This window comes from Phyllopteryx taeniolatus, chromosome 3 (assembly GCF_024500385.1).
Source record: "Phyllopteryx taeniolatus isolate TA_2022b chromosome 3, UOR_Ptae_1.2, whole genome shotgun sequence".
NCBI lineage: Eukaryota > Metazoa > Chordata > Actinopteri > Syngnathiformes > Syngnathidae > Phyllopteryx > Phyllopteryx taeniolatus.
This window is the reverse complement of record NC_084504.1, coordinates 10,392,851-10,418,981: the sequence shown is the minus strand read 5'-3', so window position 1 is coordinate 10,418,981 and position 26,131 is coordinate 10,392,851. Positions and strand designations below refer to the sequence as shown.

The following is a 26,131-nucleotide window of genomic DNA, read 5'->3' as shown; positions in this document are numbered from 1 at the left end:
AGCTAACAATTATTATTTTGATTTATATTTGTTTTTTATTTTAATTTCATACATGCAAATCAGTCGCCTTTTGGCGAAATTTGCCATTTTGAACTCAAAATAGGCCATTTACGTGAATCGTATAGATCCAATGAGTTTTTCCTGGGGGAGGGGGGGTTTCTGTCACTGACATCATAGGCTGTTTCGTACTCCTTGAACGCTGGCAGCTAGATCCATTCCACACATCCACCACCCACACACAGATGTAATTGTGAATATTACTCCGTGGCGGACTAATATGCGCCCTGAGGTTCCGCCTGTGCACTCGAAGTCACAGGAGTTGACAAGACCAGAAAAAAACTTCCGCCGCTTCTGCTGTTAATAAGTCACGGTACTTTTACTCTATTACAATGATCTAAATGTCGCCCGCTACTTTTATTTATCAATTATTGCTTATGTATCAACTATTTCGTATCAACTATTTACATTAGACACCTGTACAGTTTAGAAATATAACTATTACTATAAAAATACATTGTTAGAATTGCTGTAGTGGGACGTGTTTGATCGTTAAATGTAACTAACACGAGCTGGAAACAAGTTACCTTTGTCTCCATTATCATCCGGAGGAAGCTCGAGATGAAGCTCGGCTGCTTCCAGGCGACCCAGAGGGAGTTCACTCATCTGACAATTCCGCATCCCATTTACTCAAATCCTGTTCGGTAGACAATCAGCTAGCAAGCGGCCGAGAGCATCTCGCCATATGGCCCGGCATTTTGGGCAATAGCTTTGCAACAAAGGGATCGGTTCGGAGCGTCATCCTTTATTCCCTTGCATGATCGAAGGCGTCATTCCTGTCAGTCGCAGGAATATTTTTCTTGCCTTGGTGCAATAAATTTCTAGGACTGAAACCTTTTTTTTTTTTTAAGATATTTTTCATTTTGTTTTCTCTCTTTTCCACCATTATGCTTGCCTCTTCTCATTGTCTCCTCCTTCAACCTCCTCGTCAATCTGAGGGAGGGACGTTCACCTCAAAACATTGTTGCCCTATACAGGGTCCCATTCCTGATTGCAGTTATCCAGAGGCTTGACGATCACACATAAACTGCACAAGACCCTTCCCCACCCATCCCCGTTAAAAAATCCCATTGACGTCTTTAGGGGGCGGTGGTCTGGTGCCCGTGCCCCTCCCTTTGTGACCGATCGAAATGCTTTGGTCGGGCTCGGGACCTCCCTGGGTCCTGGGGGTGGTCATTGGTTTCCCCGTGGTTGGGTCCCCTGCTGGACGGGCTCGCTGACTTGGCCCCCCGCTTGTGGGTGGGCGGCACCGGGCTCACCTTTCCTCGATGTGCTGGCTCAGCAACTCCGTACACCAGTTGACAAACAAGCATGTGATATGGTGTTCATTCACTAATAAGTTCGATAGACGCACTATCGGTTTTAATTACTTGTGCTGGGATCACTAAAAACAACACAGGTTCTTACAGGTGTTTAGACACTAAAAAAGAATCCTACCGCACTACTCGTCAGTAGCACTGCCTTGCTCATTTCCCCACATCCTGTCCTTTTCTGTCCTCTCTTCTTCTCCTGGTTAGTTATTGCCATGTCCTCACCGGGTCTCCCCCCCCCCATCTACAAATGACTGTTGTAACGTTACTTGTGTTCAAATATCTAGACTGTCTCACTATTGTTCTGCTGTGGTTCTCACCCCTAGTCCCCTTGTCCACCCTATCCCTCTGTCTGTCCCCTGAAACCCTTTTCTGTCCGGGTGCTATCAATAAACATCAGAATAATAATAAAAAAATAAGCAGAGGGAATATTTAAAACTCCCCTGTTGCACAGCAAAACTGTTCCAGCACAAAGGCATACAGATGCACCATTCTCCAAGGCCATGCAGCTGAACAGGACAAGTTTAAAAAAAAAAAAAGTTTTAAACACCAGGCTGTATTGTATTTTATTTTTGTGTTTATTATCAGCCCGTGTGGCCAGCTGTGGTGTTTTCCATCGTATGCGTGATCGAGGTTTTTTTTTTTTTTTTTTTTTTCAAATATGGTTTTCAAGTTAACGCCAGCTGGCAGTGGCAATGTACAGTTTGAAGCCTATTTTTTAAAGATTATATTGAGATTAGATTGAATTATATCAGACAAAGTGCTGCTTTTTTCAAGTGAATGGAGCTTTCTGGTGTCATACAGCACTCGTTTCTCAAGTTTGGCCTCACAAGTCAAAGCAAAAATTCGGCCAGTCAAAGGTGTGTCACTCGTATCTCGAGGCACCACTGTACATGCTTTTTATTGTCCAACAAAAGGAGTGTGTTGCCATTTTTTTCCAAATGTTTTGAAGTTTTTTATTTTTATAAAAAACAAATATTTGTTGTTTTTCAAATAAAAAAGTACAGTATTTGGACATCCGCTTGTTGGTGTCTAACAAAAGCCAGTGTCTCCAAGTTTAGGCCCCCCCCCTTTTTGTTTTTTTTAAATCTGAAACTCAAAAATATATTAGTTCATCAGAAAAAGAACACACAATTTTGAGTGACTGACTCTTTGGTATCTAACATAAAACAGCTAACTCACAAAAACACCATTGTGATACCTGCTTTTTTTTATTATCCTACAAAAACCGACCTCCAAAATTTGGGTTGATAAATGATTTTTGTTGTACAGCAATGATGGGTTCCATCCCAGCGTCAAAATAAAAATGTGACTACCGATCTGTCGTGATCCTTCTCCCAGGTTGTGTTTGACACATCGCTGCAGAAATGCTTGGATTCGTACGTCCATCATGCCCCTCGCGGCCTCGATCTGGCCCCTGTGCCCTTGTCTCCGGTGGCGGCAGAAAGTCAACGTGCGCTCCACCGCGCTGTCTTCTTTGCCTTCCTCAGGATGGCCACTCACAAGGAGTCCAAGGTAGGACCAACAAATGAAATACAGTGAACCCCCATTTATCAGAGAGGGGTTTACATTCTGTACCCACCCGCAATAAGTGAAAATCCAAGATATCATTCATGCAAATCTTTCGCTTTTCGGCGAAATTTGCTGTTTTGAACTCAAAATAGGCCATTTACGTAATTCGTATAGATCCAATGAGTTTTTCCTGGAAGGGGGGGAGGTCGCTGTCACTGACGTCATAGGCTGTTTCGTACTCCTTGAATGCTGGCAACCAGATCCTTTCCACACATCCACCACCCACACACAGATGTAATTGTGAATATTACTTCGCGGCGGACTAATATGCGCCCTGAGGTTCCGCCTGTGCACTCGAAGTCACAGGAGTTGACAAGACCAGAAAAAAACTTCCGCCGCTTCTGCTGTTAATAAGTCACGGTACTTTTACTCCGTTACAATGATCTAAATGTCGCCCGCTACTTTTATTTATCAATTATTGCTTATTTATCAACTATTTCGTGCGAGAGACTCAGACTGCAACTTCCGCATCGGGCGCTCTGTCCAATTCAAGCGCTAGTGACAAGTTTAAGTCTAGTTCACCAATCAAACGACACAAGAAAGTCACATGACCTCACGTAGTCTTCCATTGGGCTTCCCGGACATAGGTATTCAAACTAGATAAGCATGTCCCGCTGATAGTCGTGCGTACGTGGTGGCCATGTTGGGAAGGTCGTCGTTTCCATGAAGGCAACGGCGCCCAACTCTTGTTTAACAGCAACATCAGAATTTGTACGTTCACATTTTATTTTGTAATTTAAAACATTTTTTTTTTATTGATGTTCATTCTGTGGTTAAAAAAAATCTGAAGTTCCTCACTATTTACTCAGTACTTGAGTAATAATTTCACTGTGTACTTTGTACTCTTACTCAAGTAATTTTTTGGAGGACAACTATTTACTTGAGTCACATTATTGTCAAGTAGCAGTACGCTGACTTGAGGACAAAGTTTGGTTACTCTACCCACCTCTGGAGCGGACATCCTCTATTTGTCCTGTTACGTTTAGGCAACATTTTTGCTCATCAGATCAGCCAGTCTGGTATTTGTTGTGCAGGGGCCTCATGTACAAAAGGTGCATATGCACAAAAACGTGGCGTCCGTTCTTTTTCATGGCAAAGTTCAGATGTATCAAGAGCGACATGACCGTGGAAATGTGCGGTGCCTCACGCCAACTGCATTTCTGGCGTACGCACATTTCTGCAGCTTTTCGTGCTTTGGCGACACTTAGAGGTGATACTGGGAAACTGTTCTCATAAATCTGCACACCAGAGACACCTGAATAATTAGCACCGATGAACAATTCATGCCCGGCAACATTTTATTTCAACAGTGCAATTGAGGCAAGGACTGAGAATTCATTTGTTAACCAGTGTATTTAATGAACCACTGATATTTGTGAGGACACTTATTAATTACGCACTAATTATCTAATTAGTTTACTGATGTTAATGTTAAATGTATTAATCGCTGTTAAGGATTACGTTACAACACAGAATGAACTAACTTCAAATTCAGAAATGGCCAATAAAAACAAGTAACGGTACTCTTACTTAGGTACAATATTTGTCTACTCTACCCACCTCTGGATCGGACATCCTCTATTGCTATTCTTACGTTTAAGCAACATTTTTGCTCATCAGATCAGCCAGTGTCGTATTTGTTGGACTGGTCTTTTGTATTTTTGCGTTGAGGTGCTGCGGGTCGTGGCCCTGGTTGCTGTCCCAGCGAACCGCGAAGCACACGTAACATCGACATCTGGCTCAAGTTGGAGGCCAGAAAAAAAAGCCAAAGAAATTAGACAAATTGAATTTTAATCGTAAATGTGTACATCAACATGTACTTGAGCGGTGTAAATAAGTTTTTCTGCGTGAAGATTTAATTTTTTTATTTTAATTTTTTTGCCTTATTGTACTCTTCAGGCTTCCAGATTGCTTAATTTATGTTAAAATCAAAAAATGTTCATCCCTTTGGTGTTTGCATGTCTGAGATATAGAGAAACTGAAAAATAAATAAATAAATAAAAGATTGTCGCGGGCGTGCTGGAGCCCATCCCAGCTATCTTCGGGTGAGAGGCGGGGTATACCCTGAACTGGTCGCCAGCCAGTCACAGGGCATATAGAAACAAACAACCATTCATGCTCACATTCAAACCTACGGGCAATTTAGAGTCTTCAATATAACAATCCTCACAGCATATTTTCTTTATCCTCTGCAAATAATAACTGATATTACTGACATACTGAGGAATTGAGACCATCTCCATGTACAGTTTATCCTTATGTCTGTATTATACTGCCCCCAGGTGGCCATAAATTGTGTAAATTTACCAGGAACTTCCTGGAAATTTTCCACCACTTTACAAATCTGGTTGTGAATACCCGTAGGTGGCAGTAATGCTTAACGTATGGAATTACTCAGCAGTTTATGCTGAGAATGACACCAACCATGAGTTCTTGTCTTGCCTGCCTAACTCCACCCTTCCCGAAGCATATCCAGGAATTAGGATATTTATTATTATTATTATTGACACTTGGGGGGTATCATAGGCTAAAAACCAAACTGAAAATTTTATACCCAAGAATGGGTGATCAATCAGAGCCCAAGAGAGAAAATATAGCGAGACTGCTTTAACAAATGTTCATAATTTTATATAAATATTGACCTTGTACTGCATTTTAATCAATATTTGTTTTCAATACAATATAGTATTTATGTAAATGTAAAAAGCTGACAAATCCCATCCACCCAAAAAAAATCACTGTATAGGTAGGTGCGTCCTGGAAAAACAACAACACAGTGTTGATATTCTTCAGGAGAGCTTCATTACACCTGCTGTGTTTGGGGAGGTCCTGTACGAGAACTACCTGTTTGACGTTCCCAAAATGATGGACCTGTGCATGCTATTCGGGAAGGGCAACGCTCAGCTGCTGCACAAGATGATTGGTGGGAGTCACCTCACATAGCTGAAGACGAATTTTGTACACTCTGCGGATTAATTTGTATCCTACTGAACTTGCTTATGTGCAGAGAACATCTTCACCCAGCAGCCGTCCTATTACAGAGACCTGGATGACACTGTGCCCACCATTTTGGAGGTGAGACCATACCCGGTGTTGATACACAAGTCCTTTTCACATAGAGTAATATGTTTAAAAAAAAAAAATAGGAAATACTTTTTGTTTTTCATTTTTTGTCTTACTTTTGTCTGAAATACAAAGTATGTCGTTTTGTTAGATTTAAGTGTCGAGTGTTTTTTTACAGTGATTATTGACACTATTGGCACATTGGTAAATATTGAGCGTGTCGCCCGTCAGGTGTTTGACACCATCGAGGAGAAGTGTGGCCTCCACTGCGACGCTGCTGCCGCCGCCCAGCCGATGAAGCTCAACGCCCGCAAGCAGCTCACTGCTATCAGCATGACTCAGCAGGTAAGACCGCCACATAGAGTTTGCAACCAACTTCCGCATTCGGCAAAACAGGTCGAAGCACTTCCTTCCTGGCGCAGCCCGATGACTCTAGACCAGGACAAAGCACATGTAAAAATATCAAATGTCTACAATGCAAGGCTCGAATTAAGCAGTCTCTAATTGCAGTTTGCGAGTTTGCTGATCACCTTGGCTGTTGTGTTCCAGTCTTCTGGAAGCTCCTCCTGTCCACTAGGAGCCTGTCTCATATCTTCCCGAAAAGTCACACAACACTCTTCCTTTCTCAGCTTCCACCACATGGTTCGCTGCTCTGCTTTTGTGTTCTTAATCTTCCTGCCCAGCACCAGAGTCATCTTACACACCACCACCCTATGCTATCTACCCACACTCTCCCCTGCCTCTACCTTAGTCAGTAACCTCCTTCAGATTACATCGTCTGCACAAGATTTAATCCACCTCTGTGCTTCCACCTCCGGTCTTGTAGGTCACCCTATGTTCCTGCCTCTTCTGGAAGAAAGTGTTCAGTACAACCATTTCCATCCTTTTTGCAAAGTCTACCACCATCTGTCCCTCCAAGTTCCCATCCTGGATGCCGTACATACCCATCACTTCTTCATCACCCTGTTTCCTTCACCAACATGTCCATTACAGTCTGCACAACCACGACTCTCTATCTCGCTCGCTCTCTCTGTGTAGGATGCTCAGAACTACTCCGTCTAGTTCCTTCCAGAATTTCTCTTTCACCTCTAGGTCACATCCTACTTGTGGGGCATAGCTGCTAATCACATTATACAGACCCGTTCCAAAAATTAGAATATCATGGAAAAGTTCATTTCCATAATTCCATTCAAAAAGTTAAACTTTCATACATTATAGATTCAGGGCCCACAATTTCAAGTATTTATTTGTTTATTTTTACATATGGGCTTCCAGCTCATAAAACACACAAAATCAGGAATTCAAAAAATTTTAATACGGTGAATAAATCAGCCCAAATTTTGCAGGCCATAAATGTTATAAATTGTGTGTCACACACTAATCATCAACTAAACTCAAAGCACTTACACAGGTTTCCCCAGGTGTTCATTAAATTGCATCAGTTTGGTTCAATTGTCTCAATATGAGGAAGACTGCAGACTTGACAACTGGCCAGAAGACCATCATTGATACCCTCCAAGTTCATAGCTAAGAAGGCTGGCTGTTCGCAGAGTGCTGTGTCCAAGCATATCAATGGAAAGTCTAGTGGAAGGACAAAATGTGGCAAGAGAAGATGCACCAGCAAAAGAGATGACGGTGGACTTTAGCTTATCAAACAAAAAAGATTCAGGAATCTAGCAGAGATCCAGAAAGAGTGGAATAAACCAGGAGGCACAGCTTCACAAACCAACATGAGATACATCCGGGAGATGGGCTACAACTGTTGGGTTCCTCGGGTCAAGCCGCTTCTAAGCCTGAGCCAACGTAGTAAGCGTCTCAACTGGGCCAAGGAAAAGAAGGACTGGACTGTTGGCCAGTGGTCCGAGGTCCTCTTTTCCGATGAAAGTAAAGTGTGCCTTTCATTCCGGAATCAAGGTCCAAGGATTTGGAGGAAGACTGGTGAGGAACAGAACCCAAGCTGCTTGAGCTCCAGTGTGAAATATCCACAGTCAGTCATGATTTGGGGTGCAATGTCCAGTGCAGGTGTTGGTAAACTCTGCTTTCTTAAATCCAAGGTCAGCGCAACAGTCTACCAGAATGTTTTAGAGGACTTCATGATTCCTTCTGCTGAGGATCTGTATGGAGATGCAGATTTCATCTTCCAGCTGGACCGCCAGAAGCACCAAAACCTGGTTTGATGCCCATGCCATCACAGTGCTTGACTGGCCAGCCAACTCGTCGGATCTCACCCGCATTGAGAGTCTATGGAGTATTATCAAGAGGAACATGAAGGGCACCAAACCCAAAAACAAAGAACAATTGACAGCAAGCATCAAGGAAATCTGGGCTTCCATAACTCTCAGGCAATCCCACAGACTGATTGCCTCAATGCCACAGCGCATCTCGGCAGTGATTAAAGCAAAGGGATTCCCAACCAAGTATTGAAGATTAACATATTGTTTTGAAAGTACCATATTTTGATTGATTTAATGTGACCCTAATTTTTCTTTTTTTCCCCCTACAAAAACTGAGAAGTAAATGGTTATTTCTTCACAGTATTAACGTTTTTTGAATTCCTGATTTTGCAGGGTATATGAGCTAGAAGCCCAAATTATGTAAAAATAAACAAATAAATACTTGATTTTTTTTTCAATTGTGGGCATTAAATCTATAATCTATGAAAGTTTAACTTTTTGAATGGAATTATGGAAATAAATAAACTTTCCATGATATTAAATTTTTTTGGGAAAGGGTCTGTACATAACACCCTCAACTGCAAGTTTCAGCCTCATCACTCAATCTGATACTCTTTTCACCGCCAAGACATTCTTAGCTAACTCTTCCCTTAAAACAACCCTTACTCCATTTCTTTTCTCATCTAAATCCATCCATTTTCTGTACCACTTATCCTCACGGAGCCTATCCCAGGTGTCTTCGGGCGAGAGGCGGGGTACACCCTGAACTGGTCGCCAGCCAATCGCAGGGCGCACATATAAACAAACAATCATTCGCACTCACATTCACACCTATGGACAATATAGAGTCTTCAATTAACCTACCACGCATGTTTTTGGGGTGTGGGAGGAAACTGGAGCACCCGGAGAAAACCCACGCAGGCACGAGGAGAGCATCCAAACTCCACACAGGCGAGGCTGGGATTTGAACCCCGGTCCTCAGAAATGTGAGGCAGATGTGCTAACCAGTCGTACACCGTGCCGCTCCCATCTGAATAATAAAAAATAATTTGAATCCTGGCGGCACGGTGGTCGACTGGTTAGAGCGTCAGCCTCACAGTTCTGAGGTGCAGGGTTCAATCCCCGTCCCCGCCTGTGTGGAGTTTGCATGTTCTCACCGTGCCTGCGTCGGTTTTCTCCGGGCACTCCGGTTTCCTCCCACATCCCAAAAACATGCATGAATTGGAGACTCTAAATTGCTCGTAGGCATGACTGTGAGTGCGAATGGTTGTTTGTTTCTATGTGCCCTACGATTGGCTGGCAACCAGTTCAGGGTGTACCCCGTCTCCTGCCCGATGACAGCTGGGATAGGCTCTAGCACGCCCGCGACCCTAGTGAGCAGAAGCGGCTCAGAAAATGGATGGATGGAATTTGAACCCTTCCCCTGAACTTCTAGCCTTACTGCCTTTCCACCTGCTCTCGCGGACACACGATATGTCAACGTTTCTCCTAATCATCATGTCAACCAACTCCCGAGCTTTTCTTGTCATAGTCCCAAAATTCAAAGTCCCCACATTCAGTTTTAGGCTGTGTGCTTTCCTTTTCTCTTTCTGCCAAAGGACCCGCTTTTCACCTCTCCTTCGTCTTCGACCCACAGTAGGTGAATTTCCACCGGCGCCCTGTAGGTTAACGGTGCCTGGCCACGACCGATGCAGTATGGAATTCTTTAGATGAAGGCTCATTTGTTTGGAAAAGTTTTAAGCCGGATGCCCTTCCTGACTAAACCCTTTGTATTTATTGGGGTTTGGGACTGACCTCCAGTCTGCACTGACCTGTGCCCCCCATAGGGCTGCATCTTGTGATATAAGATTAGATGAGATAAAATGTTTTGTTAATATAGTCAGCCAGAGCTGCTAGGAATGCAAAGTTGTCAATGTCCTTTGACCATTGGTCCTGTCATACTGTGTTCCGTGTTTTTGTTTGCACAGTAAGGTCAAAAGTCCTGTTTTTGTTTTAATTCCTCATTTAAAAAAAGACTATTCAAGTTTTTCCTCACGTTTTTAAGATTGTTGGGTGAAAGCTGGCATTTTTGGAATGGTGAACTGAACTTTGAACTAGTTTGCGTAGAAAATGAACTAGCCCAACACCGTGTGTGGCTTTGTTTATTACGAAAGTGACAGTGCAGTAAGCAACCATAACGTTACTTACAGGTGCTTTTGTTCAGTGTAGTCGCTGTGTGGCATATGGCCAATCTGTAAGTGGCAAAACTTTGAGTGAAAAATGTGGCAAATGTGGCCAGAGAAGAATAAGAGTAAAATGGCTCATGTACCCAAACAGAGGAGGGTTTGGTGAAGTCAGATGAAGAACCACAGTGCCCTCTTAAAAACTCCACTGTGGCACACTAAAACTGTTCGGCATAAAAGGGATACAGGTTCTTCTTTCGGTTTGGCCGAAAAGCCAAAAAAATAAATAAAAATGATGTCCGCGGGTGTAGTTATGGTTGATAAACAGTTAACTTTAGTGTGTGTGTGTTTTATGTGGGGAACAAACGCACAACTCCGCACAACTTTTAACAGTGTCGCTGCGGTCGAGTGAGCTTTTTAGCTCCATCCCTTAGCTCGCTAGCTCGTTAGCTCGCAGGCCAGCGAATGTAATGAACAGTTAAGTTTCCCTTTGTCCCAGTTGTGTGCATCGATGGCGCAAACGTCGTTCTGCCAGCGGCTTGCTGCATTATGAGCGGCGCGGCGGGTGTTACCACAACAATGAAAATTTATTGAGTCCAGAAAAAACTCCTGTGTTGTATTATATTGTATTTATGGAACGATAAGCCGCCCTACTCTACCTCTGATTGGCTAGGACCAAGACAGAATTCATACTTTTAATTGGCTGTGTGTGGAAACTCTTCACTAACGCGTACATGCGTAGGGCGGCTCTTAAACCATGCGTATATGGACCCAGGTTGAATATGCTTAATGCGTCCCTGCTAATTTGTGTGTGTCTCAGATGTGGGACGCACATCAAACAAGATCCCTGTACATGTATTTAACATTTGTCCAAAAACGGCAGCGATAGAGAATAAAACATTTTATTAATTTGGCGTCAAACTATCATGTCGTCAGCCAGTAGTTGCCCAAGCACACACAGGAGGTCTCCTGATCTGTTTTCTGGGTTTGGTCACATGACGTTCCGCATATACCGGTTTAAAGGCTGCTAGACGTGACTTGTGATTTACATTTTTTTTTTTTTTTTTTTTTTGTAGGACTTTGTGGACATTGTTCTGTACCTGTGTGACACCAGCAGTACCTTGCACGCCTTCCTGAATGTCTTCCCTGCCGCCTGTGCCACCTTCCACTCGCACAGCTTCCTCTGCAGGTAGACGTATGTCGGCCAAATTGTACTACAGGCCACTTTAGGCCACTAGACTCCATACGTCCACGCTAACTACATCTATTTGGTACTTTCATCTCGCTGCAGACTGACCTCTTTTTACGAAAGTGTTGTGCCTGACCTGGAAAAGGCCTTGAAGAAGAGGAACTTTGACGATAAGAGGTGAGTGTTTAGGATGCATGATTGTTTGTTTCAGGGCTTTTCCATAGTCAAAAACTAGGTTAAAATTGACTCGAAGGTACCCAGAGATTTTTTGGTAAACTTGGCCCCCAGAGCCAGTTTCACTTAACATGAAAATTGTAAGGCAATGTCTATCATGAGTAGACTCATAAAAAAGTCTCCAGGGGCTTAAGTTCCTGGTAGAAAAAGTTTCCTGTGGCCCATGTGATTTATGTTTCCATCGCACTAATTAATTCAGGGTAGCTCAAGCAAATGAGGCTGATGTTGCCCATTACTGACACCGACTGTATCTGAAAAATGCTGGTATTCCAAGCGTTCAATGTCTTATTTTATATCATAATGTAAATTTCAAATATTTGTGGTACCTTTAAAACCTAACCCTTTATCCAGGTGAGACAATTGAAAACTGATTCACATTTGCAATGCCAACCTAGCTGCAGACAGTCTTTGAGGTAGGGATTTTTATTATATACAGCTACATGTCAATAAATTAGAATATATTCTATTTTATTGAGATGACATACCCAAATACATTGTGCAACAGAAGCTTGCAGATAACAATAGACGGGATTTCTCAGCTGGAAAATGCAATAGCATTGAGCATAGCATTGAGCACAATAGCAATGAGCCTGAATCCTTACACACTTCCACTACAAATTTGAGAACAATAAATCACCTCAATATTCATCTGCAGGCTTCTACATTTTATATATATATATATATATATATATATTTAAAAAAAAAAAAAAAAAAAGGTTTTTCTAATGTCTTGGCATTCATAAATTTTTCCTCATGCAAGTTCTCCAGCTTTAGAGACTATCCGCTCACATGCCTTTTATGGACCTTTTATTCATCATGTCCTATGATGTAATGTAATATTTAACTTGTTACTATTAGCCTTTACACGATCAGGATTTTTGGGGCCAATCACCAATCAACGAGTTGAAAAAAAAACGATCACCGATCCAATCACAAAATGGAGGAATGTGTCTATTTAAATGACCTGTTCATTTACTGTCTATACTTGTGTACTTATCCATCCATCCATTTTCTGAGCCGCTTCTCCTCACTAGGGTCGCGGGCGTGCTGGAGCCTATCCCAGCTGTCATCGGGCAGGAGGCGGGGTACACCCTGAACTGGTTGCCAGCCAATCGCAGGGCACATTCAAACAAACAACCATTCGCACTCACAGTCACACCTACGGGCAATTTAGAGTCTCCAATTAATGCATGTTTTTGGGATGTGGGAGGAAACCGGAGTGCCCGGAGAAAACCCACGCAGGCACGGGGAGAACATGCAAACTCCACACAGGCGGGGCTGGGGATTGAACCCGGGTCCACAGAACTGTGAGGCTGACGCTCTAACCTGTCGGCCACCGTGCCGCCCTTGTGTACCTTATTGCTCCAAAAAATATATTTACAATAAATAATGTATCTTTGTTCATCTATTTATGCCAGTGAGGCATAGTGACAGACAGAACAAATGAGTGGTCTTCTATTAGATGGAAGGAAGTACATACAGTAATTAATGTATCCACTTCTTGTGACATTTTTCTTTGTTGATGTTCCGTGAGATTTTCAATTGTAAAATATGTTCCTTGGCTCCATAAAGGTTGCAAATCACTGCTCTAGTCAGATCAAACCAACATTACATGACAGAAATAATGGGCGCTAACTCACTGTAATTAAATTACTTTATTTTTAATTAAATTACTGCACCCACACCGAAACTTTAGAACATTATTCGACAGAACTGTGGTATGTTTACATCCAACCGTTCGTGGTACCACTAGCTTGCTAGGCTACATAACATTTTTGTTGCCTGCTTGCGAGCCGCATCGTATTCAAAGTACGGGAACATACCTCAAGCAAGCCTTAAACGAACGTCCTCTCCTGTCCTGAGCACCGGTCACCACCAACACACGTTTTTTCCCCATTTTGTCCTTATAATACAATGTCGGCGCGCTCCACTCTTGTTGTTGTCGCCACGGCAACGAGTGTATCCGGTCGCATTTGAGTTGACAAGATAAAGCCCAATGATTGTAAAAAAACGGGATGCGGTGGTATCGGAATACAAGATTTTATTGCAGTAGTCTGACAGCAAATTTGTCTTGTAGTCTGTAGCATTAAGTGTTGTCTGTCTCAGACGTGTTGTCTGTTCCACACCGCCGACATGATTTTTTATTTTATTTTTTTAAATAACTTCATTGGCTGTCAGATATTTCCAATACTACGTGAAAAGACGCGCGACAAGGCTAAAAATAAATTAGCTTTTGGATTCATATATACTGTGCACGATGGCGACCCGGAGTAAATTTATTTTGCTTAGCCGATCAATGACATTTATTTTGCTGAGCCGATCAATTATGTCATTGATCGGTTTAAAGCCGATCAGCCGATCAGCATAAAATGCTAACTATCGGCCGATACCGATCAGCCCGATAAAATCGCTTTAAAGTCTAGTTACTATATATCATACTACAGTTTGTATATGTATTTGCTTCTAGTTAGCTTTGTTTTACTCTGTTGTCTGCAGCCAGGTTGCCGTTGCAAATACCTTACCTGGATAAGGTTCAACAAATAAATAAAATATATGACTTATGGACAGCTCTTTGTCAATTTTTAAATATAGCACTGTGAAGTATTTGGTATCTGTAATTTTTTGCATAGAAAAAAAAAAAGACTGTACATTGTAAATATTTATTTGTGAATGGAAGGTTTTTTATTTTTTATTTTCCCCACGACTGGCTGGACTAGACCATTAGAGCATCCCCGCCAGCCAGCCTCACGCCGGTGTTCGTTTCTCCTCTGGCCTGGCCAGAGACTCACACGCCCGCTTGGGCTCAGACCTCTGCCCTTTAGTGGGTACTGAGTCGGCCAGCGGTGGACCTTGCTGCGGATCTTACCCCTGAGGCTGTGGCTTATGGCCATGCCAAAGTGGAGACATAAGCTTGGAAAGCACAGAGTTTGTCCAACCTGCTCCTTATCCATGAAGTGCGACTCAGCAGGAAAATGTAAAGATCAGTGTTTGGAAGCCTCACGCCCTTAAGCCCTGGCCGAGGCAAACGCGCACAGGGTCGGACCTCCGCTGCTTAGCGGAATTGAGTCTGCCAGTGGCGGACCTTGCTACTGGGGCGGTGGAAGATCTTGCCGCGAGGTCCACCGACCCGAGGTCCGCCACGGCCACGTTTTGCTTTTCAATTAATTTTAATCCTGTTTTGAGCCTTGTGTAACACTGCATAATGGAAGCTCTCTGGATGAAAAAGTAAACTCCCACAGAGGTCTGTCAACCAATGAGTGTTCGTCAGCACAGCCCGGCCCCTCAAAGAGCTCCTGGTAGCTCTCGGACGACCCTATCTGCCAAGACGAACGAAATAATCCAGGAACCTTCTGTACCCTTGTAGTTTTTTTCGGTTGGGACAGAGTGGGAACTCGGGAAGTTCTTCCAAAGGTTCCTGAGGTGGGAAAGCCCCTAAGGACCTATGCCCGAAAAAAAAGACACAAGAAGACTGTCATTTTTATTTGAAATGGTCATCTTGTTCGTTTTCAGGGGTTTCTAGAATGTTTTAAAAATGCAGCCCACAAAGCTAGTTTTACTATCGACATGAAATTTGGTCAGTATGTCTATCGCGAGTACGCACACAAACAAAGCTTCAAGACTCCATGTGAGGAAAAAAAACACAGGAAGGCTGCCATTTTTCTCTGAATCGGACATTTTTGGTCCATTTTGGCCATTTTCAGTGGTCCTTTGAATGTTTATAAATTCATTTCGCGTCAAGAAATTGGACGGGCATGTCTATAAAATAAGGCCCACCAAAATAGTCTGAAGAAGCCATGTCTGAATAGGCATGGGAAGTTGGCTGTTTTGATATTAAGTGGAGGAGTTCAAGTATCTTGGGGTCTTGTTCACAAGTGAGGGAAGAATGCAACGGGAGATAGACAGGCAGATCGGTGCAGCTCCTGCAGTGATGTGGACTTTGTATCGGTCCATTGTGGTAAAGAAGGAGCTAAGCCGAAAGGCGAAGCTCTCAATTTACCGGTCGATCTATGTTCCTACCCTCACCTATGGTCACGAGCTGTGGGTTCTGATCGAAAGAACAAGATCCCGGATACAAGCGGCCAAAATGAATTTCCTCCGCAGGGTGTCCGGGCTCTCCCTTAGAGATAGGGTGAGAAGCTCGGTCATCCGGGAGGATCTCAGAGTCGAGCCGCTGCTCCTCCACATCGAGAGGAGCCAGATGAGGTGGCTGGGGCATCTGATTCGGATGTGTCCCGGACGCCTCCCTGGTGAGGTGTTCCGGGCACGTCCCACCGGGGACGACCCAGGACATCCTGGAGAGATTACGTCTTTCGGCTGGCCTGGGAATGCCTCGGGATCCCCCCAGAAGAGTTGGATGAAGTGGCTGGGGAGAGGGAAGTCTGGGCGTCCCTGCTAAAGCTACTGCCCCGCGAGCCGACCTCGCATAAGCAGTAGAAAATGGATGGATGGATATTAAGGGGCCATTTTAGGGTCAATTTTGCATTTCCCATGGGTTCTTTAAAGGTGGACTTGTCCTTGATATTTTATTATTGATGTTTGCAAACGTGCCATATGCAAGAATCTGTCACACACAAGCGAATGTCGAAAACCTCTTTGTGCAGTCTCCGGGAGGATGCGTGGCGGAGGTTTTCCCACTCGTGTCGCAGGATGCTGGAGACTGCTCACCTGCTGCTGCACCACACCTGCCTGCAGCCCATTCTGGAGGGGTGAGGCTGCCTCGCCATAGCACACACATCCTAATACTAATAACCCATTTCCTCCTGCAGGGTAGAAAACATGCAAACATTCGCTGAAGAGCTGCTGCAACACTTCACGTCGTTTCTGTCTGAGAAAAGGTGAAAGCAGCATTAGCACTTCCTCAGTTTACGTCGCGTCTCAGGATTGCTGTATACCGTTATCACGTTTTGGTTGTCCTCATAGGTTCTTGTGCGACTACGACAAGCTGTTTCCCATCGCAGAAGACGTCAGCCTCCTCCAACAAGCACTTCCTGTCATGTGTCCTCTCATTGTCCACATTGCAAACAAAACTAGAGTTAAAATTTTAAAAATTACTGTTAGCTTCAATGTTAGCTTCTTATTTTAGCTTTTAATGTTATCTCTAACATAAGAACTAAAGAAGGCCGACGTTAGGTTCCAAAGTTAGCTTCCAAAGTTAGCTTCGTAAAATTCTAAAGTTAGCTTCCAAATTACCGCTGATTTTAACTTCCAGTGTTCACTTTTTGAAGTTGGCTTCCAACGTTACCTACACCGTATAACGTGATACCAATACTTGTCAGAAGTGTAGGTTTTTTGCTGCCATGGAGGCGATGGTTCGTGACTTAAACTGCGTTGACACCGGACACGAAGCGAACCTTCGCCTCTGTATCATAGCTCGCCAGCCGTAGCTCATAGGCCACTCAGGCAATGTGCCGTTTAAAAACAAAAAAAATGTTTTTTTAAATATTGTATAGTGTACACAACTGTGCACTGGCCATCACAAAATCCTTTTTCGACCGTGTTGTTTCAGTGACAGAACTCTTTTGGCTGAAAACAAGAAAATGCAGTTTTGGGCCATTTACGGCCAAAACCTTTCAGTGACCTTATTTTCAGTACATCCCTGCTTCCGTTAGCTTCCAATGTAATCTCTAACATTAGAGCTAAGGAAGAACATTATCTCCCAAAGGTAGCTTCAATGATAGGTTCCAATGTGACTGCTAATGTTAACTTCCAGTTTTAGCTTTTTACAGTGCCATCAGAAAGTATTAACACCCCTTCACGTTTTCCACATTTTGCTGTCACAGATGTATTCTAAAGCTGATTTGAGTATAGTTTTCTTTTAAAAAATCTCCATAAAATATCCCATAATGACAAAGTAAAAACATATTTTCAGACATTTGTGTAAATTTATAAAATATGTAAACATTCAATCATTAAAGGTACATAAGTATTCACATCTTTTGCTACGACATGCAAACGTAAGCTCGGGTGCATCTGATTTCCAGTGATCTTCCTTGAGATGCTTCAAAAACTTGAATGGAGTCCACCTGTGGTAAATTCAGTTGATTGAACATTTGGAATGGCGCAAACTTGTCTATATAAGGTCTCATAGTTGGCAGTGCATATCAGAGCAGAAACCAAGCAATGAAGTCTAAGGCCGGATTGTGTCATGGCACAAATCTGGGGAAGGATACAAAAGAATTTCAGCAACATTGAAGGTCCCCAAAAAGCACAGTGGTCTTGATTATTCGGAAATGGAAGAAGTTTGGAACCACTAGGACCCTTCCTCGATCTGGCCGTCCGAGCAAGCTGAGTAGCTAGGGAAGAAGGGCCTTGGTCAGAGAGGTGAACAAGAAGAATGGGAGAAAATGCCCCAAAACAGGTGTGCCAAGCTCGTAGAGACATACCCAAGAAGACTTGAGGCTGTGATTGCTGCCAAAGGTGCTTCAACAAAATATTAAGCCAAGGGTGTGAATACTTATGTACCAATTATGTTTAAATGTTTACATTTTCAATAAATTTGGACAACTGTCTGAAAATGTTTTTACTTTGTCATTATGGGATATTTTATGTAGATTTTCTTTTAAAAACTATACTCAAATCAGCTTTAGAATAAGTCTGCTACATAGCAAAATGTGTAAAGAGTGAAGGGGTGTGAATACTTTCTGGTGGCATTGTATATTAGCTTCCAACGTTACCTCTTACGTGAGAGTGAAGCATGACTGTTAGCTTCCGACATTGCTCATGTTAGCTTTAACATAAGCTGCCGATGCTAGTTTCTGAAGTTGGCTTCCAACATTTGTGCTCAGTTATACCAAAGGAAGACCAACATTAACTTGTGACGTTAGTTTCACAATTGGCTTTGAATGTTAACTTCTTAAATTGGCTTCCTATGTTCCCTCTAAAGTTAAAGCTACAGTAAGTTAGAATATTAGCAGCTTCCAATGTTGGCGCCATTGTTATTAATGGATAAAATATGTTTCTGGGGTCTAAAGAAGACCCTGCTAGCAGAGGGTAGTACTTTTAAGAGGTCCAGGAACTTCACAAAAGTTCCAGAAAGGGGATTCACTGTACAAATTTCGTAGAAATCTTAACTTGTGTGCCTCAGCGACGAGACCAGGACATCCTACCTCCTCCACGGCGTCCACAGTGCCTGGGACAGCATGGGCAGATGCAAACCGCAACCTACAGTGTCGTCGTCGCAATTGGCCAATCACGAAATAATGTGTGGGGCTTCACTCTCCATTGGTCAGGATGTGAGAGAAGCAGAAGGTGGCAGAGAGAGCCCCAAGGGGGCTGAGGCCATGTTGGATGCTCCCCGTAAAGGAAGCAACGTAAGTCCTTCAGAAAGCTCCATTGGTCACAAGATCACTAAGAAATCGTGATTGGCTGTTTTTTTGTTTCTCTTCCCAGGGTGCCACTTGTCCGGTGAGCGAGGCTGAGCTGGAGTCACTGCTGTCGTGCATCCGGGACCTGCTGCCCGACTTGGGCGAGGGCTTCCTGATAGCGTGCCTACAGGAGTATGGCTATGACTCAGAGGTGGTCATCAACAACATCCTGGAGGGGCAACTGGCGCCCGGCCTGGACGCGTTGGACCGCGGCATGCCCAGGTGCCCAGATCCAAAAACCATTATACAATAACCAGACTATAACCTTTATATACACAGTGGGACCTCGAAAGAACAGACAAATAGGAGCGGGGTGTCGTCCAATATAGCCGATTGTTCGTTACTTTGAAGCCCCCTTTTTTTTAAGGTCATATGCACCCATATGACTTTTGCAGTACAAAATTATCATTTTGTGCCCCATTGTGCGTATCGCTACCGTGGTGGTTCCCTTCTTCTCTACAGTGTGGTTCACCGGGATGTTGAAAGTGAGCGGCACCTCGTCCATGTTGGTGATGTGGTTGGGCTGGGTGTGTTTGTCGACAATCTTTTCACTGCAGTAGGAGCGGAAAATGGCCAGCTTTTCCTTGTAATCCGCCGGAAGTTGCTGCGCCACGGTAGTCCTTGCCCGGATGGATAGATGGCGCCGTTTCATAAAACGAAAGCACCAAGACGGACCTCCTTGAAAATGTTCGATTTTCATTTCTTCTGCAAGCGTTATTGCCCTCAGTCGAATGGGGACTGTAGAGACGCTTCTCCCGGCTGTTCTTTGATCATTAATCCATTGCTCGAGTTGGTCTTCGAACTCGGACCACCTCAGCTTCGTTTTCTTGACTTGGCGAAGCTCGTTTTCCTGCTTCCTCCACTTGCGAACCATGGATTCGTTGATCTTGAATTCTCTTGCAGCTGCTCGATTCCCATGTTCCTCCGTGTAACTTACAGCTTGCAGTTTAAACTGGGCTTTGTAAGCGTGTCTCTTCGTAGGTGCCATTTTCGGGGGTCCTTAGCCAAACCGGTGTTGTTTTGCACAATGCACATACCGGCGCTATATACCTACTAGGGGGGTGCCTTTAGCGGCCTCCTTCACGCTCACCCTTCCCCCTCTACGTCCGCCTTTCCTCTATATAAGCAGCGTGTCGACAGGAAATGCTCCCATTCAGTCAAGCGGACCGCTCATCACACAACTATAGAATTTGGAACTCGGTGCACACATAAGGCACGCCGCATTATAAGGCGCCCCGTCTATTTTGGAGAAAATTTAGGACTTTTAAGTGCGCCTTATGGTCGTGAAAATACAGTAGTTTAGTTCATAATAAAAATTTTTTAACTAAGTTCAGTGTTCCAAAAATGAACTACTTCATAGTTCTTTTTTCCCCCCAATACTGTATGTTGCTGACGGGCTATTACCCTAAAAATACTGGCATTTTATTTCCTGATTGTTGCCAGTCATTCAGTCCACAATAGTAGCCAGCTGCAGCTTTCACCCTGAAATCTCAAAAACATGAGGAAAAACGTGTTGCCTTGAAAGTTTTTTTTTTTTTTTTTTTTTTTTTTTTTTTTTTCTTCTGAATGAGGCATTAAAACAAGTTATCATACAAGCAGATAAGTATACAAGTACTTTGGGCTGCTCCGTGTGTTGTTTGAAGTGTTATAATTTACCATTGAAAAAAAAAAATAAATAAATAAAAAATAAAAATGTACCAGCATTACCAGATAACTAGCAACCCTTTATTGCTCAGTGACTGTTTTTCTCAATGTCTTTGTCTCATAAGTGTTCCCTGTCAATTGACTGACTGTCGTACTAGAGCGGCTCCAATTACCGGAGACAAATTCCTTGTGTGTTTTTTTTGGACATACTTCGCAAATAAAGATGATTCTGATTCTGATAACATGGGTGCTAATCTTATTAGCATGTCCAAACAGGTCTCCTTGCTGGTCACTTTTAATATTACAGTTGATTCACAGCGACTATTGCGCACACCTACATCACGATGAGATGACTATGCTCAAACAATATATCGTGCAGCCCTAATGTATGTCATCAATTTATACAAATATATTATCATGTATGTCAACACGTACGAAGCCTAAACACTTTTTATAGTCATCTTTGGTGGCTCTGTGGTGACATTTGCATCTAAAAAAAAAAAAAAAAAAGAAGACGTAGATGTTTTAAGTTCCTACAGGCACTTTGAAACGGTCCCCATTCACCTGAGCGAGGCGGAAGTGCTTTTACCTGATTTGGCGAAAGCGGAAGTAGTTTGCGCATACTTTGACCAGCAACATAACAGGAGGGTTTAGAAAAATGTGGGTAAAGCTCAAAATACACATAACCCCCCCCCCCCTCCCGCATGAAAAAATGAAAAAAATATTTAAAGAAATTTAAAATTGAAGAATTAATAAGAAATACACTTTCTGGCAACTGCTTCACATCTGTGTTGCATGGAATCCACCAACTTCTGGCACCTTTTAGCATTTTTTTTTAGGCAACACCCCGTCCCCCTCACCTCCCAATATAAAGTCTTTAAAGTGTGTTTAAAGTCTTAAATTTTAAATGTATGTGCTTTACACATTACTAATATGAATGATGTATGCCTGAAAAGTCTAAATTTGATAATGTGTGTTTAAAAGTTTTAAATTTGAATGAAGTGCTTTAAAATCTTTTAATTTGATTGACTTAAAATTCTTGAATTTGAATTAAATATCAGTATGCAAAGAAAAAAAGTCTTACATTTAAATGAAATATGCTAAAAATGTCTCAGATTTCAATGAAAGTGCTTTAAAGTATTAAATCTGGTTGGAATGTGTTTATGTGCGCATTGTTAATTTGAGTTTTTTCTGTTTGTGTGTTTTGAGGCCGGTGAAAGAAACGCTCCCTGGCGTCCTGTGCAGCAGATCCAACGTCTTTGACGACGACGAGTTTGACGTCTTCCGCAGGGATCGTGTGGACATGACACGTGTTTGGAAGGGAAGGAGGTGAGAGATCACTTGATGACCTTATAAATTCTGGTTAAAACCCTAACTCTGACTTGAAATCCTAATTTGAAAACTTAACCTAGGTCTGGCTTTCAACTGTCATTTGAAACCCTAACTTTGACTTACAACTCTGAAACTCTAGCTCTTGTTTGAAAACCGAACCCTTCTTTAATACCCTAACCCTGGTTTGAAACACTAACTTGAAACCCAAAACCTATCTTGGAACCCTAATTTGAAACCCTAATCTGGGTTTCAAACACTGTAAAAATAACCAAAAACAAATATAGAATTAACCTAAGAAATGTAGGGTAAAAATTTGCAACCACTTTAATTTGGTGAATTTAAATCATATGTTTTCGGTAAAGAGTACCTTATATCAGTAGCTATGAAATACCTTCACAAATTGGGTAAAGTTTACATCATGTTTCTGATTGCATTCTTCAGCCACGGTAGCAGCCCGCTGCATTTTATCTTTCCTCTTATTTTGCTCCTTCATTTATTTCAATGATCAAGTCTGATCACATTGATAACATCAAGTTACTCAAAGCAATTGTCGAGTCAAATGACTTGGCAGTAAAAGTGGCAGTATCCATAGCCTCCTAACCTTGCCTGACAACTCCTAATACAAGGAGACCCAAATCTAAGTAATGATCAACATTTAGCCAAGCTTGTTTCACAAGATAATGCCTTATTCTGTGCCGTTTGTTTGCGTTCATGTTGATTCACTAGCTAACAGCCAATTAGAGAGTGATCAATGGTCACCGATGGGCAACGCCATTTTGCATATTGAATCTGGCGAAACTGCCGTGGACGGAATGTGGGATCCACACCTGCCTACCATTCAACGGCTCATTCATTTACTGCTAAAAAAAAAACAAACACACATGCCCCCTGAGTTCTGTGCTCCCCTACTCCACAAGTTGTTCTGCCGCCTATATGTTCACAACTCATTAATCGATCCTGCAACTTTCAGGTTGGGAGTGGGCCACGCTACCATCTGATGGGCAACTTAATTGATGGCAGGGGCTTTTTTTTTTGTCAGCACTACCAGGGGGCCCACGTGGGACTGTGATTTTCTTGGTCGACTTTTCGCTTCCCTCAGCTTTTAGCCATTGCATCATTATTCTCTCTTCCTGCTGATTTTCATCGTGGCGTCACCACTCTTCTTCTCTGATGGAGGTCTGGTGCCATAGTAAGCGATGTGTGCTATCTAGCGGTGAATCGTGTTGTTACAACTTCAAACTGCTCTGTTACGGTAGAGGAAACTTATAATTTTTTAAATATTTTTAATATTTTTTCCCCTCCACGTTTCCTCTACCAATTGTTTAATCAAAAAAAGAAACCCAAAAGTAATCTTGCGGGGCCGGCAGTTCCCCATCCCTGATCTGAGCCATGCCGCGCTGATGACACATCAGTCAATTACTGCGGCGTGCACCTGTAGCGTGATGACACATGCGCATTTTGGAGTGTAGACAGATGGCTTTTTGGTAGATTTTCATTTTTCTTGGTCACACTTTATTGTTGTGATATAGGTAGTGTAGGTATAATATACCCTTTATTTTACAACACCTTTACTATCTAGATAAACGTACATTTTAGCAGTGATTCGATTTCGTATCACGATTCTTTGTTGCCGATTCGATTCAAGGACGATATTGTTTTATTTAGAACAATACAATCCATCCATCCATTTTCTGAACCGGTTATCCTCACTAGGGTCACGGGCGTGCTGGAAGCCTATCCTAGCTATCTTCGGGCGAGAGGTGGGGTACACCCTGAAATGGTCGCCAGCCAATTGCAGCAATACAATCCGAAACGATGAAGTGGCTGGAAATTGATTCAGTAACTTTTTATCCAAAAATTCAACCGGTTTGACTGTAAAATAAAAATACCTGCATACTGGACAGTACAGGTGAAATTTCCTAGATTCCCGTTCTTTCTTGTAAGGGAATCAGATAAAATTAATTATGGTTGTTAAATATAAAGGTTTTCCTGATTAACTTGGATTGCTTTGCAATAAAATAAAGGGTAAATGGCAATTTATTATTTATATCATTTCGGGTATGATTTTACTTATTTGGCCAGTTGAATTGGTGTTACAATTATGAGGGGGTCCTTGGAAAAATGTATCCACTGTAAGGAGACCTGGCTGGACCCAAAGTTTAAGAATCCCTGTTCTAAACAGTCAAATACTAATGGGTAGAAAAAAAGCACTGAGGTTTTCACAAGGAAAATGCGTTAGGACTTGTGTTAATAATACGTAGAGTTAAATAAATGAACAAACCTGCTTTTTGTAGCACAATTTTGAACCTTGGAAAGAGGGCCCAGTAGTTGATGTCGCTCGTTCTTCTGTTTTGTGCCACAAAGTAGCTAAACTAAGCTAGGAAGCTTGAAAGGCTGCGTGCACGGGGAGTGCCGAGGTTCACACACGTTTCTCGCTCGCCGCCTTCTCATCTGCCATGCCCCAGACTGAAAGACAGAGATGTCTTAAATGTCAATAAAAGTGCTTAAAAAGCAACAACCACACATACTGTGGTTTCTCGTCCAACCACTAGGGACACTACATAGAGGGGTGGCTAGATGTGGGGTGGACAAAAGAAAACGGGGAAGAAGAGACAAAGAAGAAAGTAGCGTTGTGTTAACTGCTGTGTGCAAACTGAACAATAAAACGAAGTAAATGGAATCACAAGCTTTTTTCTTGGAAATACAACATACTTCTGTATAACATCTGCCGTGTGCAAATCCAGTGCGTTATTTCCTAGTATCGATACAATCGATTGATTACCTTTTAAAACGATTCAAACCGATATATTTTCGTTCTGAAGGCTAACTTGTCGAGCAGAGAACGATCCAGTTGGATTGTAGGAATATAAATCGATACATTGATATAATTAATTAATTAATCGTTACACCACTACTAAAAAGAGAATGGCGCCGTTGTACTTATTCTCCACTTTGCAAGGACAAGTCGGGAAGAAGTCACTGCTCCACCTAAACGTAATATCCCCACCCAAACAAGTTGGGGAGACTCCGTTCCCCCCCCTTTTCCGTCGACGATTTGCTTGACATCGGGAGACTCGCGTGTCAATGAGCCTTCAGCGATGAGCTTCAGGAGTGGGAGATGGATATACTTCCATGAACTGGTCCGTGGCAGAAAAAAGGTCTGCGAACACTACCCTACATGATTGTGCAAACACTCCCTCAGAAAAGGCGAGAGCGTGGAGGAGCTGCTGAACGACAAGCAGCACATATCTGAGCAACGCGCCCGCTACCAGGCCTACCAGACTGTGGTGGACGAGGTCGAGCTGCAGGCGGAAGACATGGCAGGAGGCGCAGCGGGCGTGTCATCTAGCTACGGCATGGGCGACCAGTACGACGACGAGTACGACGACACATACGACATGAACCAAGTGGGAGCCAACGACCTGGACGGAGACAGCCTGCTGAACAGGAGGTACAGTACAATGATCCCCCACATATTCGCCGTTCGCAAAGAAAATTTTGAATCTGTCCTCCGTAAGATAGTTTGACAGTATTTTGCTGCCATCATGTGTCATCTAAAGACAATTATAGTATAGTTTTTTCCTGATATTTTGTTACATCACCTTTTCTTTTAACAACATTCAATAAATGTTTGGGAACTGAGGACACTAATTGTTGAAGCTTTGTAGGTAGGATTCTTTCCCATTCTTGCTTGATGTACAGCTTCATCTGTTCAACAGTCCGGGGTCTCCGTTGTCGTATTTTACGCTTCATAATGCGCCACACATTTTCAATGGGAGACTGCAGGCAGGCCAGTCTAGTACCCGCACTCTTTTACTACGAAGCAACGCTGTTGTAACACGTGCAGAATGTGGTTTGGGATTGTCTTGCTGATATAAGCAGGTGCGTTGATTAAAAAGACTTTCCTTGGATGGCAGCATATGTTTCTCCAAAACCTGTACGTAGCTTTCAGCATTAATGGTGCCTTCACAGTTGTGTAAGTTACCCATGCCATCGGCACTAACACAGCCCCATACTATCACAGATGCTG

At 42.8% G+C, this 26,131-nt stretch overlaps 1 protein-coding gene across 2 annotated transcripts in view; it reads left to right on the top strand.

The window, feature by feature from the left end:
- The window catches only part of ascc2 (activating signal cointegrator 1 complex subunit 2), a 35,647-nt gene that overhangs the window by 3,636 nt on the left and 5,880 nt on the right, over nt 1-26,131 (top strand). For both annotated transcript variants that reach the window (XM_061766937.1, XM_061766936.1), the window contains exons 4-16: nt 2,709-2,882; nt 5,733-5,862; nt 5,947-6,014; nt 6,234-6,347; nt 11,415-11,527; nt 11,630-11,704; nt 16,363-16,467; nt 16,528-16,596; nt 16,682-16,756; nt 18,846-19,071; nt 19,151-19,347; nt 21,979-22,098; nt 25,304-25,552. In XM_061766937.1, the coding sequence (XP_061622921.1) occupies nt 2,709-2,882; nt 5,733-5,862; nt 5,947-6,014; nt 6,234-6,347; nt 11,415-11,527; nt 11,630-11,704; nt 16,363-16,467; nt 16,528-16,596; nt 16,682-16,756; nt 18,846-19,071; nt 19,151-19,347; nt 21,979-22,098; nt 25,304-25,552 (1,715 nt within the window). The remainder of the gene's footprint in view (nt 1-2,708; nt 2,883-5,732; nt 5,863-5,946; nt 6,015-6,233; nt 6,348-11,414; nt 11,528-11,629; nt 11,705-16,362; nt 16,468-16,527; nt 16,597-16,681; nt 16,757-18,845; nt 19,072-19,150; nt 19,348-21,978; nt 22,099-25,303; nt 25,553-26,131) is intronic.